Source organism: Tyto alba, unplaced genomic scaffold (genome assembly GCF_018691265.1).
Source record: "Tyto alba isolate M040663 unplaced genomic scaffold, T.alba_DEE_v4.0 Super-Scaffold_46, whole genome shotgun sequence".
Taxonomy (NCBI): domain Eukaryota; kingdom Metazoa; phylum Chordata; class Aves; order Strigiformes; family Tytonidae; genus Tyto; species Tyto alba.
Window position 1 is genome coordinate 3207518 of NW_024881322.1, and position 16095 is coordinate 3223612.

General features: G+C 35.2%; 1 protein-coding gene across 1 annotated transcript in view; it reads left to right on the forward strand.

Annotated features, from left to right (window-relative positions):
• The window catches only part of STT3B (STT3 oligosaccharyltransferase complex catalytic subunit B), a 52995-nt gene that overhangs the window by 20247 nt on the left and 16653 nt on the right, over nt 1-16095 (forward strand). The window contains exons 2-7 of the mRNA XM_032996803.2: nt 1818-1926; nt 3687-3974; nt 5453-5518; nt 9222-9321; nt 13991-14089; nt 15709-15855. Coding sequence (XP_032852694.2) covers nt 1818-1926; nt 3687-3974; nt 5453-5518; nt 9222-9321; nt 13991-14089; nt 15709-15855 — 809 coding nt within the window. The remainder of the gene's footprint in view (nt 1-1817; nt 1927-3686; nt 3975-5452; nt 5519-9221; nt 9322-13990; nt 14090-15708; nt 15856-16095) is intronic.

Sequence of the window (16095 nt, forward strand, 5' to 3'; positions counted from 1 at the left end):
CTATACTAAGATAAGAGGCTAATTTTACAGGTACAGCATTTCATACATCACATTATAATTGACAGTTCAGAACTGGAGAATTAATTAATATTTAGAAGTCTAGTCAAATGGGAATAGTTGCAGGCTTATTAGAAACAAATGTCACATTGCTTTTTTGATACAAAGACTTCTAGGTCAGAATGACTGATGTTTGTATGAATTTTCTTATATAAACATGACTAATTACTTTTGGAAGCCCACAGTTTTATCAGTTAGTGTATCCTATATAACTGCTTATTTAACATGTAAGAGAGTGTTCCTGAAAATACTGCAGTTTTCTGTTTACTTATTTTTAATGTCAGTTGACTGATGCTGTAATAGTTCAGTCAGTGGAAACATGCAAGTTTGATGACATCTGGACTTGAATTTCAATTCTTTTTGTTCCTTCACTGTGTAGATGAAGAAATCTGCTCATGACCTCTGTGCGGTTGTACTTCAGGTATTGGACTTGTACTGATCAAGCAAGTAGGAACTTGATAGGTCTTACAGTCTTGAATGATATTAGCTTTACTCTGTTGAAATTACTAATTTAGCATAAACCTGTGATATTTTGGGAATCTTAGATATATGAAAGAATTTGATGTCATTTTAAAATTTGTGTTGGAAGTGATGCATGTCACTGATATAAGTGGATACTGTCATAAAACAGACAAAATGAAAAATACATATGAGCTTTTCTAGTCTTGAATACTGTCTTTGGAAGTCTTTCATGGTAGTGTGCTTGTCTAATCTGGTGTCTGTTATGGTATGCCATTTAGTCATCTGGACTTCTACTTAACTAATGAATATAATCTTTAATACTTCTTCAACTAATGAATTTCACACTGCTGTCTAAATTCCAGTTAGAGTCTCTGTTAGGCACGTTGGGTTTGTTGCGCGCGTTGGGTTGTTTGCTGGATTCAGGAGTGGTTTTCACCCAGGCTTTTCTAAGCTGAAACTTTCTCTGCAAAACTTCCTGGCATCAGTACCTATAGCCTTGGTAGTGTGGCTTTTGAATGGTTGTGAAGGAATTGCAGTTTGGGGTAACGTGCACTGCAGTTCTCATAGTAGTCTGAGACCTAATTTGAAGAATTAATGGACTTTGTAATAGTTAAAAGGTTTTGCTATCTGAAGTTTGAGAAGTTGGAAAAATTATGTGCCAGAAAAGGGCAAGATTAATGCCTTGATGGCGATACATCAATGTTTTGTAATGTTTTATAATGATATATGGGCGATGTGGAAAACTGAACTGGAAGTATGCGAGGGAAGGCCTATTTTTACATATTGTTACATGATGTCAACTCTCAAGGTTGCATTAAGTAGAGCAGCAGCAGGTGCACTGGGTAGCTAGCCTGTCTTAGAATGGGAGTCCTGCATTGATTCTTCCGTGATCTTAATTCTGCCTAAGTGGTATTCTGGATGTGGTAAAGAATGGGTTGATAGACTATATTTGAAAACTAGCTTTAAAAGGGAATGCAGAAAACGACAAGAGTTTTTGTCAGAGTGATAGAAAACTTTTTAATGTTTATAAAGAAACCCAACCCAAACTGTAATATTTAATCTGTGTATATGCACTGGCTGTAGAAATGGAGAATATAGTATTTAGGAACTGGGAGCCTAGTAATTTACTTTGAAGCTCTAGATTTAGAGAGGAGCATTGTACTTATGTACTGAATGAGATGCTAAATTTTAGTTACTTTCTAGGTCTTAGAAAACAGATGACTTAAGATATGCCTAAATCTTAGGTTCTTGATTTTTATCTTCCCCTCCCCCCTTTCTTTTCCTCTATTTCTTTCTAGGTTTAACTATAGATCAACACATCATCTTGCATCCCATGGGTTTTATGAATTTTTAAATTGGTTTGATGAAAGAGCATGGTATCCACTGGGAAGAATAGTAGGTGGAACTGTAAGTATTGTAATAATAACTTAAAGATAACTTTGCAGTAAGTTGGGGGGGTTTTTTTGGAACTTTCAATACAGAATTGACATTGATAAAAGGAGAATCCATAAAATATGCTTTTAATTGTCAAAGTGCTGCAGAGAGAATAGCAAGATGCTTTTAATTTTTAGCTGCAGGAACTATACTTCAGTCTTTATCCAACAGCATACTGTGAACAGGAAAGACAGAACTGAGTTTTGCTTCCTTATATATGAACTTCTAATAGTCATAAATAAGAGTAGTATGACTCCTGTAATTCTGGTACATGAAATGAAAAAAGAGAAATTTTTTTTTGTTTTTAAAAAAGCAGTTATCTAAATCTCTTAAGGCACAAGTTTTAATCCAATGGTGTATGTTGAGTGGACTTCATGTATGTATAGAAAATGTTAGGATTTCACTGGGAAAAGACCTTTTGAAATTAAATCAGTGGGGCCACCTATATGAAGCATCAGGAGTAGGTAAGATTGATATCAGTGCAAGTTACAAGACAGGATGGGTGTATGAAGCAATATTATCGCATCAGAATACAAATATAATTCATTGGTAGAATAGCTTTAGTAACGCTAATTAACACGGTCTCGTGTTACTTAATGTGTGGAAGTGCATTAAAACTTTTGAATTTTAGTATGTACCATTTAAGTGCATCTATGAAGCTTTTTGTAACAATTAGATCACCATTTGTTTTAGTATCTTAGAGATACTTCAGACAGATTATATAACATGTATACGTGTTTTTTTCCATACCTGTCTTATATGAAGTAAAGACGCTTAATAAATAGAATCGAAATGTTGGTTGCATACATTATTTTACAAGTCACATGGTATGTTATGTTTCAATAGTTTATCTTGAAAACCAGCTCTCAAGGATATATGCAAGGGAACATTCTGTCATCTGTTAATGTAATTTAGTGCAACGCCTTTCTTAGCTTTCAAAAGAAACTAAGGCAGGTGAAGTACATATTAACTTTTCTAGTACATATTGATTTTTCTAATGTTGATAAATGTGGGAGGGTAGAATTCCTATTAAGAATATTTTAAAGTTCTCCAGTATTCTTTGATGGTTTCAATGGATTTGTGTAAGTCTATGCTACCGTTCCTGGAGGACACCTTAATTCAATTTTGTAGGACTTTATTTTAATCCTTCATATCTAAAGATGTCTTGCAAATATATAGTACTCAGCTGACTGCCTATCAGCTTTTCAGCTTAAAAAAAAAAATCTTGATGGTGCGCATTTTCTTTCTTCATGGGTAACAAGACGTGAGAGAGTGGCATGGCATGTTTTGGAGGAAAATGGATAGGGCTGGGAAATGTTTTTGGGCTGCTTCTTGTTGTGTTATGGTTTGGGGATTTGTTTATTTCTTAAAGCTGTTAGCTGTCTTGAAATTTGTTTGCAAACTTTAGCTTCTGCTTCTATACCTTAACACCATTCTTCTCATATGATAAATGTCAGGCAAGCTAGGATATTATCTGTATGCCGCAAATTCAGTTACAAAATGGATTATATGTAATTGTTATCATTTGGATAAAATTTAAAAAACCTCTGGTATTCAGTGGTGTTGTCAAAACATGACTAAAGTAGTATTAAAATAATTCCATTAGCTTTACCTGCTCACTGCTTATATCAGCTTAAGAAATAACTGTTTCATTGCAAATCATATGCAAATAAACCTGCCATGATCATCTTCTGCAATAACCTAGTGGTTTGGGTTTTTGTTCCTCCTTTTAGGTATACCCAGGACTGATGGTGACAGCAGGCCTTATACATTGGATTTTAAATATGCTTAACGTGACAGTCCATATAAGAGATGTATGTGTGTTCCTAGCACCAGTTTTTAGCGGCCTTACAGCTATTTCTACTTTCCTGCTCACCAGAGAACTGTGGAATCAGGGAGCAGGGCTTTTAGCTGCCTGTTTTATTGCCATAGTTCCAGGTTACATATCCCGATCAGTAGCAGGATCATTTGACAATGAAGGCATAGCTATTTTTGCACTGCAGTTCACATACTATTTATGGGTAAGTAATTGCTGAGTCTTTTGCTTTGGAAAGGTTTTTTGTTTCCTCCTCCAACCAAATGACGGATTTTTCTTAGAATCCATTGAATTCTTATTTTCTTCCTTCTTATCCCTCTTCCCCTTGGCTCTTGATCAGGCAAGTACTGAGAAGTCACATGATCTGAAGCACTCCATAATCATGCTCTTTAGTTTGCTGTGTAGAAGTACTGTTCAGCTCAAGTATGTGTCCTATAGTAGTAGTAATAATAATAATAATGATGATAAGTCTGTACATTTAAAGCAAACAGAAGGATTGTTTATGTTTTTCCATTTGGAGGTATTAATATTATGTGAGCATCAAACTTTAGCCTCCTCATTTAGCTAGTGAAAAACAGTAGACCGAATATAAAGTGCTTTGAATTGTCTTCTGGAGAAGCTTTTGTCTGGAGGGTCTCAGCTTTGACTTTAGCATCCAAATTAGATACCCAAAGCTGTCCAGAGCAAGATATTAACATTGCTTAAAAGAAAACAGTCTGATATCTTTTAATTAGCCTACTTGCTCGTGCAGCTTGTCTGTCACTCCTTAATCTGTATGCAGAATTGCATCTGTAATGCAGTTTTGCATGAAGGAGTTTAGGCAAGCTGGAGTTTTTCTGGACCGTTGCATCTATTTTGGAAATATCACAAATAGCCTAACTGCATTGTTAATTCAGCATGAGTACTGCAGGTTTTTTAAATCTGGATTTAGAATAAACTGCAGTTGTAAAGGTGTGTTTTGTTTGATAACAATAATAGGATCAACCTCCGTTGTTACTGTATGACAACTGAGACACGATAGCAGTTATCTGTTCTTATGGAACTCCTATTTAACTAAACTGCATATTGCAATCGTGTTTGCATAAACTCTTGTAGAATTATGTATGAATCAAATATATTTTATAGATAACTTTTTAGCTTTATTTAATGTCAGTTTTTCAGTCCTATTTTCCTACACCACAATCACCACCATCAGTTTTGGACAAAATCATAATCCTGGGCCAGTTTATGGATCCTGCTAAGCCGTTAGTAGTATCTGGATGCTCTCATTAACCTTAAGTGAGTGTTTCAAAATTACAGAGTAGCTCTTTTGTCAATAATTGCAGAGTTGGGTCTGATGCCAGCCAAAGTGAGCCATGGATAGTTTACACTTAGAATTATAAAGCGGCGTAATGTGTCAGAGGAGGTAGCACAGAGGTGTTGCAACTACTTTTCTACCTCAGATCATGAAGTAGAGAGTAGCATTGCATCCTGCCTCTGTTCTAGCTAGAGGGACGGGTATAAGCTGGTTTGTATGCTAATGAATTACACTTGTGGTTTGGTTTTATGGACACTGGTTCAGCAGCATACAACTACAGCTTGATACGTGCTAAAGAGGTTCTCATGACAGTTGTTTTGGAATGAAATTTTGGAATGTTGTCCCGTATTTGTTTGTCATTTATAAATACTTGATTATTTTTAAAGGTGAAGTCTGTGAAAACTGGGTCGGTCTTTTGGACAATCTGCTGCTGTCTATCCTACTTTTACATGGTAAGCCTTTTATGTATATAATAGCTGAAGTATTTGAGTAGGGCTTACATAATCCACGTGTTGACAAAGAACATAAGGAGATTTTGATCTTTGGGGCCGTAATATTGAGTTGTTGTTTCATATTGCTATTAAAACTTTAAATAGACGAGTAAAAATACATAATAAATATTTTGAAATGTAAAACATTTAGATAAACACAATGAAAACAGTTTTTGGAAAAACTCTTAAGTATAATTTACAAATTTATCCTATGCTTTGAATAGGTACTCTGATTCAGTGGGATTTTTGTTTTGGTGCAGGTGAATTAAGGTGGAATTTTGATATTCATGCGTCTGTGTGTCATTATTACCAAAATGCTATAATATTATTTAAATTTATGCAGAAAGTTACACTTATATAACTTTTAAAGCTATTGCTTTGGGTATAATTATGCCATAAAGTAAAGTTTACCACCAGAACTGCTGAATGAATTCAGTGTCAGATTGAATGATCATAAAGTCCCTTTTCATTCTTGATCTGTGAAAATGGAGGCTATTGCAGAGATCTTCCTAAGGGCTAACAGAGGGGAAAAACAGTAGTAAAACTGAGGAAATAAAACTAATAGCAAAATGGAGGGAATTGGTTTCTACCCTCCTCCATCTTCTGAAAATTTAGATTTGAAGAATTTTCCTGTAGAATCGGTCAAAGGTCCTTTTATCCCCATACTGATAAACTTCTTTTTTTGTGGTTATATAAAAAATAAATTAGCGTCAAGATAGCCAGTGGTGGGATAGTCAGGCTAATTGCTTGGTGTTGGTTAAGACTGAAGTCTCAAATACTGCTTTTCTACAGTCAGGTAACTAGCTTGCAAGAAAAAGGAACTTATGAACTGTTTTGCATACCTTAATTTAAAGTACAAGGTTAATTCAGAGGTTATCTAGATGCTGCCTAGATTTTCTCTAGCTTTAATTTTCATTGGGTTTTCTGGAAGATTTTTGCTGTTAATATAGCAAATAATAGTCCTGTATATGTCGCCAAAGATGATAGCTATCTCCTGTTAAAGGACATTTATTTCCTTGCATATTTCTCTGCCTTTTTGCCAAGTCATTAAATAAACAGCTACTTTTTTATACACAGCATTTATGTAGCATTACACAGCTGTTTATATAGCATTACAGTGAAGAGATCCTGTAGGTTTGGTACAGACTTACGTGCAGTACAAAATCAGGCAAGTAAGTTTTCAAATTGTTATATCCCATAGTCTTTTTTATATTCTGCCAATTTATTGGCAAGATCCTCTAAAAGAGCTCTTCATAAATGTGAACAGAACAAATCCAATACTTCTACAGTTTTACTGCTGCAAAATCACACAATAACAAGTTCTTCCCATCTTAGTCTGACTAGTGTCTTGGTCTGTGGGATTGTATGAGAGGGAGGGGATGTGATCTGTAGTGTTTGTGGTGACAAAATTTATGGAATCAATGTCATCATCATGACATTCAACCCTTGAATGTAAATTAATGTTTTTCTTTTATTTTCCTTTCAAGTGCTGGCAGCTTAGTGAAAGGTTAAGATTTGTCCATCACTTAGCCTCAGTGATGAGATGATAGAATTTGATTGCTTCCAGTGTACCTACTTCATCCCTGGTGGTAGCTTTCCATAGACTGTATTTCCCTTTGGGAAAGAGTTTTGTTAAGATGCCCTTCTAGACATTTTGCGTAGGTACATTTTTAGGATAAAGCATAATTGTAGTATTTGTTATATAGTATTCGCTTGTCTTTCTCTGATGGAATTAGTTATGTTTTCAGTGTAAGTTGAAAATTAAATAACAATTTTAAGGTAGTAAGAGTCATTCCGTGCGTGGGGAGTTTGGGCATCAGCTCCTTGAAAGAGGAACAGATATTGCATGGACTGACAGAAATCTTTCCTGATAACTAAATGTGCTTAAAATATATACCTAGCTCACTGCGGTAATTTGACTCATAGCATTGCATTGCATTCCATAAGGAGGAGGGTTTTTTCCTTGAATTTATATTTTTAGCATTTATTTGACTTCAGCAACTTCTGCTTCAGATTGTTTTATTTTACCTCCTCATCAGAAAAAGCTAAGCTTTACATTGAAGCAATCCCTGTAGGAGGAATAGCATGTTTCCACGATTCTTGCCAGTCTATGAGTATGCCTCAGTTTTGTTTGAAGAGCTCCAAAGTGCTGCAGTTCAATACAATCTTCAGTGCTTAGATTTGGTTTAATATTTTGATAATTAGAGATGGAGGTCTCTGGTCCGTACAAACTGCCTGCTACCTGTTTCATTCAAACCTTTCCCTAAATATGACAGTGTCCTAATTGCACATTTGTTCTTACTCTAGTCTGGTTTACCTATTTTCTTATAATATTTTCTCCCATTAAAGCAACTTGCATGCATAGGCCATGATACTTCACGCTAGTAATTTGGCAAGAGGATCCTGATAATCTGAAACGAGTTTCTAGAAGACTTTGAAGAATTCTATTCTGCTTCTTTCATATTGTCTGAATTGGTTTCCCCAAATTTTGAAATGCTGGGTTTTGTAGTACAAGGATCAAAAACCAGTAGTACTTGGCCCTGTCCTTATTTTAGAATCTGTTCCATAGAACATAGTAATTTGGGTTTCTTTTTGGATTCTAGGGCTTCAAAAATACGAATCTAAGACCTAAAGTACAATTAAAGTGAAAACCACATTAGCTACTGCATTCTAAAAAGGAAGATCTAGGGCAGGCATGGTACATATGGGAGAAGTCTAAACTGTAATTTGACAAGAGGACATTTGTTTAAAATACAGCTTGTCTAGTCAACATTAGCCCTTCTAAATATGTTGGAAATTTAGATAACACATTGTAATGATCGCTCATTAAGTCTCTATCTAAACCAACAGTCAGTGATGTATTGATAACGTTGTAGTGCTTTGGTTCTAAGTATGTCATACCCGTGCTTCTCAAGTGCTGCTGTTACTACGGGTTTGCAATATCCATGATACTGTTGTACCCCATGCCACAGTGCTCAGCCCTGCTTCCCTCTGAGTACACTGCCTTCCTTTTGTTTTTTTTTTTTTCCTTACACTGCAACCTGCACTGGCTGCTCTTCTCCCAGCATTCTGTTCCTAGAAGTGTGCCTTGTCCCCTTTCTCCTCTCTGTCTGGAGATACTGTTCTCTGTCCCCAGCAAAAAAGTGATGAGCACGGTGCTACATTTGTATGTTGAAGAAAAAATTGTGGATCCTGCATGGGAGTCATACTGGTGCCTCGTGCTGCAGCCTTCAGCATGGGGAACAGCCCCCAGCATCAATTCTTGTTTGCCAGCATGACCAGACTAGCTTGGGAGGAGGAGGTGGTACACCAAGGATGGCCTTGAAAATCTACCAGCCCATTTCACAACTCTTTGATATGTGGGGGTTTTGGTGGTGGTGGTTTTGGGTTTTGTTTGGTTTTGGGTTTTGTGTTGGTTTTTGGTTTTTGTTTTTGTTTTTTTTTTTTTTGGGGGGGGTGTTTGTTTGTTTGTTTTAATTTTTTTTATCTTTTTTGATAATAAATATTGAGAAAAATTTGGGTGGTATTACTTGTAGTTCTGACTGCTTGTTTAGATGAAGTTTGTGTTTTCTTGTTAGACCATCAGGATGTGTAAATCCAGCATTGTCTATCCTAAGAATTTGCAGATATTTTCAGACCTCATTTTCTATTCCATTTCTCATAGGTCTCTGCATGGGGTGGTTATGTTTTCATCATCAACCTTATTCCACTGCATGTGTTTGTTCTGTTGCTGATGCAGAGATACAGCAGGAGGGTCTACATTGGTAAGTTTTGTTCATTGAACAGTCATTCTCAAATGCTTAATCGTGAGACATGAAATTATACCGATGTGTTTTGTATCAAGTGAGCAGTAATTGCATATCAGGTTGCATTTTAAAAATTTGATTACTGATTGTAGTCAGTCATTCTCTACAGTATGGAAATAAGGAGTTAAAACATATTCACACTTCCAGAATTTCATATATGTAGCTGCTAACTAATTTTCTCCTTTCTGGTGCACTGAAAAAAAAAATAATTGGATGGTTTGATATTTGTAGAATCCTTTTACTATATTTTTAGAATATATTATATTGCGTGTCTGTAATAATGTTTCATAGTTTTGTCTTTTCCTCATATGTTAAACAATTTCTATTTTTAAAAAGTTTACAGTAGAAATTATGCAAATATATAGTATATTGTGACATGTATGAGAAAAGACACAGGGAATTTTAAGCATGTATGTTTTATATAACCTAGACTAAAAAGTCATGAAGTTGTGTGAGAGTCTGTCTACTGCACGTGCATCCTTAAGATTTTATTGGGTTAATGGGTCAGCCTTCCTTCCAGTTTCAGGAAAGTGTAAATACTGATCTTAGGAGACTAACTTTTTAATTGATTTGCCTGACATTTAAATACTCTGTAAACTGTTTTTACAGAGACTTGACGAGTTGGCCATGATGTAGGTGTGTAAATGAAATAAATAATAAGGAATTCAGATAGTGAAAGCTTTATAAGTTAGCTAGAACATTTTGACTCCCTAATTTGAAATTTTCACAATAGATAGTTTGAGAACATAGAATGAGCTGAAGTGTAATATCACAGAACATTTTGTATTTGTAAATATATTTTCATTACCCATTTTAATACTGTTTTATCTTTGTATTTTTAATTATTTTGATGCTTTTTGTAGTGCCTGCTAGAGAAATGACTGTACTTACATATATATTTGAACCATTATGTACTCTAATAATTACTCTATAATAATTACTCAATTTACTCAAGTTCATTTTTGTATTTTTGTTAACCAAAACTATAAATAGTGGTTTCATGCTTTTTTGTTAATCTATTTATGTAATTCAGAAATGGAAAGTCTTGAAAAAAAAGAAGGCAAAAAAAAAAAAAAGAAGCTCTAGCCTATCTTTAATTTTTAAACTTAGTATTATTTAACTTCTTCATTAAATACTTCTTTATAACTTACGGGGAAAGTAATTCATCTTGTTTTGCTTTTAAAATTGTTTCATCGAATATTTTCATTTTCCAATTTCTGTGAGTTAGGCAAGAGAAAATTAAATCTACTAATTATAAAATCCTGAAACGATGCGGTAACCAGAAACAGTAAAGCCGTAAGAACTCTTGTTTTTTCAGCTTTCAATGAACTAGTCTTTGAACTCATGTGGGAGAAATATTACTACAGGTTCATATGAATTAAAGGTTTTGGCGGATGTTTGTTTTGCAAACAGCTACAGTGTTTTGAGATGTTATTGCCCTTCAGCTGTGAGGGAGCTGTACTTCAGCAGAGTTGTCAGAATGAAAATGGGATTGCTGCTCTGCTGTTCCACTGCAGCTGCTGGCTTCATAGAAGCTTTCGTGGGAAGCCTTACACACACAGAAGTCTGTACGTCTTGCATTAGTATGTGATTTCTAGGTTTGTTTAACGGGATGTTTTTGAAAACAGGTAAGAATGTTGAAGCACTGTTGAGAGGAAATTTAAGTGTGCTTCACTCCCGAACTGTTCAGATAGGGAGAAGAGTTTACAAAAGCTCATTGAAATAGGGAGAATAAAGATATACTTGGAGTTTCTGTGATATGCAATTGCTAGTGTGTCTGCAGCAGTCTCTTAATTCTCACAAAACTGCCAATGTGCACCTAATACTTTTGTAAACTATTGTCAGATGACAGTAGCTAGTAAAATTTGCATTCATTTTACTATTACCAAGAATTTTGGGGTTTTGAATCTCTAGATCAGTTGCTTGATTTTATTTTAAACTAGCATGAGCCTAATATTTGTAATGGAAGAATGTTTAATTCAACATAATAACAAATATAGAGAACAACACTTGGCAGCACCAGGTTTTTAAAAAGAGTGATGATTTCCTGGTATATATTTTTCATATGGGTGTTCATATACCAAATAAAAGGTTAATAGGTGATCATCTGGTGTGCCTGGCAGTGTAATTCAGAATCATTTAATGAATAAAAATTTCCTGGAACATGAAATTTTTGCCAATTTAAAAATATTTTATGACTAGCAGGCAGATGAATTTATCAGCCAGATAGCTTCCAACCCATTTGGCATCAATGGTGATGATGCTGCCTACCTTTGAAAGCTTAGGCTGTGCTTTTTTCTTTTTCTTTTTTTTTTTTTTTTTTTTTTTTTTTCGTCTTGACAGTGGTCAGTGTCTTCCATTCAGCTCTTACTAGCTTAATTAGTAAGAATAAATGCTTTGAATTTCAGTGTATTAGCAGCACTTGTATAGGTAAATAACCTCTCTATTCAGATACAGGAACCATTGATACTATTTTCTATTGTTGTACTTGTAGTTTTTCTTGTAGTTTATCATATGTTTCAAAAATAAATGGTTTTACATTTGGAAAGATACCAATATAGATTTAAGTCATGCTCACACACTTAAGAGACTTGGTAATTTTCACTTCAATTGGATTTTTTTCTGTACAATTTTTCTAAGTTCTGCATACTTTTCAGAATATTTAATAACAAAACACATAAGGACCTTGCAGAATTTAAAACTTCAATAATTCGTTGTTCTATCTTTTTTAATATGATTTTTTTTAACAGTAAAATGATTTTATCATTTAAATAGTAAACATGCATATATTTTTCATTGACCAGCATTCTAAAACCTCAGCTGAAGAGCGTTTATTTTTGGTAATTATAATCCATTAATTGAAAGTATGTGGTCAAATATTTGATCATACTCTCTGGAGAAATTTTTCAGTAGGTCCTTCCTATGTTTGTGCAGTGTACAGCAACTAAAATTGTTTGTAAAATGAGTTTATTCACGGTAGGTCAGAGTGGTTTTGTTCTTGACCTAGTAAGAGTTAGAACCATGAGAGTAGCTTGCAGCAACCAAAATTAACTTCTTGTTACTGTAAAGACTGTGCAAAGAGTAGACTATAAAGGAACATGGAAAGTTTGTGATGACACGTCACCTTGATGTATCTAAGTAGCTAGAAAAATTATGTTGCTGCGTAAATTGCCAGGTTTTTTCAATACTAGCCAGACATACGTGAGAGCTGTTTGAATGAAGTGGGAGTGAGGGTTGGGGGTGGGGAAGGGAGCATAGAAGGTATAACAGTTGCAGGACTGGGATTAAAACTGATGATTCACAGTGGTCTAACAAACGTGTAGTGATTTATGCCAATCATTGAAATTCCACAGGATGGCAGTGTTGTAACACTTTCACGGTAGAGTAAATGATTTATGTTGTAGTAAATTCTTCAAAAATTGAGCTTCCTACAGCAAAGATGTATTTCAGTGACCTAGGAGGGCATAGATCAGTAGCTAGGCCAAGTAGTGCAATACAGGTGCTTGAAAGAACACACCAGAGAAGACAGCAAGTAGTTGGAAGTATCATCGCAGCCACCTCCGTGACTTTTGGAAAGGACAGAGTACCCAGGGCCACAATCCCCCGGTGAGACCACACAGCTGCTGTGGAAGCCATGCCACTGGTGAATGGGGCGCTCCCCAGACCTCTTCTTGTGGAGCTTAGCAAAGGGTTGTAGGAGAACAGGGATCCCTTCGTAAGATCAAGGCCATAACTAAGACAGCGGTTTATGATTTGTAGGAGCGTTTAAAAATCTGGTAGGTGGATAAAAATCTGATGGGTTTGCCACTGGAGGAACGAAACCTCATTTGGACTTCAGATTGGCTGGTTACTTCAAGTGTAATCAGAATCATGGCTGTTCGTAGTTGGTCTTTCTCTCTTCCCCTCTTTTCTTCACCCTGGAATACTGAGGACCCAAACCCTGTCAAAATAAAGTATATGAATCTTCGTGCGTACATAATAAACATGCATGTTATTAATACTAATATTAATTATGTTCTTGGCTTCTACTTTCTGTGGGGGGGATGAGTCCTCACGGTTGATATAGATCCATTAATACATATGCTTACTATTAATTTTTAATTCTATTGCTTTTCAGTTTCTTGGCATGCCTCTGCTCTTGAGTTAAAAAAAGAACAAGCATACCTCTTTGCATTTTCGAAGTAGGTAGTGGACTCTTAAATGTTTTGCTTCTTTGAGGTCTGGTCCCTTCAATTTCTCCTCATACAGAAAGCTTCTTTTGTCAGTTGTTACGTGACAGCTCTTCTGCCACCCATGACCTGCAAAAACAAGATGAGAAAACTATTTCTAAGCTAGAACATCTTGAGTAGATGGATTCTTTCCCTAGGAGGAGAATAAACAGTGCAGTTAGAAACAACAATATTTTGCTACTTCCTCTAAAATTGGATGCAATAGGCACGTTTATTCTAGTCAAAGGAGGAAAAAGTAATTAGGATGACTGAAATATTTAGAATGATAGAGTTCTGCTTCAGTGACACTGAAGTTGGGGGGAAAATGGACTCTACTATGGAACCAATGCTTATTGAAATGTGTGTATTTTTCTTCCCACCTATCTCTTCCTCCCCTTTCTTCACTCTTTTTTTCCTAGCATATAGCACTTTCTACATTGTGGGATTAATACTATCGATGCAGATACCTTTTGTGGGATTTCAGCCAATTAGAACAAGTGAACACATGGCAGCTGCAGGTAAGAAAATTAAATGTCTGCTTTCAAACAGACTGCTTAGCACAAGAAAACCTCAAACCCTTGTGGCTTTGTTTCCTTGTATTAGAAAGAACACCTAATAACAAACCAAATTGTTAAAGAAAAAGAGGTAGAATTTCAGGTCTGTAGGGAAGTTTTCTTTCCAATTGACACATTATCCTTCTTTGTGTGAGCTAATGGAGGTAAAATGCCTCCATAACGCTGGAGCAGTTACGGATTCTGACAAGCACTTATTTTCACATTGATAATCTCGACTCTTTTGCAATATAATGTTGCCTTTGAGCATTGCACAATTGAAACATTCCTTATTGGTAAACACACATTTTACTGAGCAATTTGGTTTGAGTTGTTTGTCTTCTGTAATTTTTCAGAGTGGGTTAAATACAAATGACTTATTTAAAAATCAGCCTCCTGATTAGTAACATAACTGATTTCAATCTTGTTTGATTTTTCTTTAATTCCTTAAAGTAAGTTGATTTTTTAATAGTTGTTAACAATCAGACGTCTTGATATGGTAAGAGCAATAATAACATCTCTACTAAGATTGATAGGTTTATGCTTAGCTGCATACACTGTGTGATATCGTTTAGTTCGTTAGATTCCTCAGGTTTTTAATTATGTGTAGTCATCAAAATGTATTTGGGACAGCAATTTGAATATCATTAAAGTTTATCAGAAAAATACTTCTAAAAATTTAGATTTTTTTTTTTTTCCAACAATCTGAATATAATGGAAAGAGTAAAGATTATCAAGCTGAAGAATTTTACGTTTATTTGGTGAATAGAGTTTGTGTCTTTCCACAGGCGTTCAGAACTAGTGACTTTCAACATTGTACAGACCTCAAATTTGTTGTTAAACTGAAGAAAGACCATATACTTGAGTTCTGTTTTCTTCTGTCAGCTACCAGTGAATTTTCACTTTTGAATGGACTAATGATTGAATTGATCTAATCATGTACATTGAAATGAATAACAACAGGAAAATCATGTCCAAATTCTGGCTTAATGTTAAATTCTGAACAGCCTTTTTGAGGATGTGGAGAGCTTACCCAGGGAATTCTGGTGTTTCAACAGTAGCTTTCTAGAATTGCGGTGTCTGTATTACTTAATGCCTGTTTGTTTTGTTTTTTCTTTCATTAAATCCTCCTGGTTTGTTCAGTAGCTTAATTTCCATATATTTTTATATTAGCCTCATTTGTGTGTTGCCTGGGGTTTCTGTCTCAATTTTTTACCAGGTCTAGGTATGTTAACCTGTGTTTCTGTCATAACCAATGCAATCTAGTTTTCAGGTGATACTCTCCCTTATCTCCAGTTTGTTTTGGGAGCAAAGAGGTAGTGAGCATTGGAGCTCTTGATATAATAAACAAAGAATTTTTTGGAGAGTATTTTTTCTCATTGCAAGTTTCTGTCATTGCAATAAAGTTTCATCCCTGTTAAGTATTAAAGGCTATTTGTCAGAAAGTTATTTTATGCTAGTTTTTAGATGTAAGGGTGTACCTTACATTTATTTTTCTAATTGAGATATAGCCAAAGTATGCCAGTTGCTTTAACAGCTGTTATGCTTTTGAGCCTTTAAAAAAAACAAATTATCTCTTTCTTTAGGTGTTTTTGCACTGCTGCAGGCGTATGCATTTTTGCAGTATCTGAGAGACAGATTAACAAAGCAAGAATTTCAGATGTTGTTCTTCTTGGGTGTCTCACTAGCTGCTGGTATTGTATTCCTGAGTGTCATCTATTTGACATACACAGGTAAATAAACGTGAAACTAGTTTACCTTTGGAGCAGGTGAACAAGATGATCAACATTTGGTTTTGTCTAAAGTAGTTGTTGGCAACGGCACATCAAACCGATGCCCTGTAACTATGTATTTCTGAGTGTTGGAATTCATTGTGCTTTCTGGGCCGCAGGGGCGGGGGGAAGGAAGGAAAAAAAAAAAAACAACAAAACCAAAACCAAAAAACAAACACACTTTGTAGTATTGTTCCAATA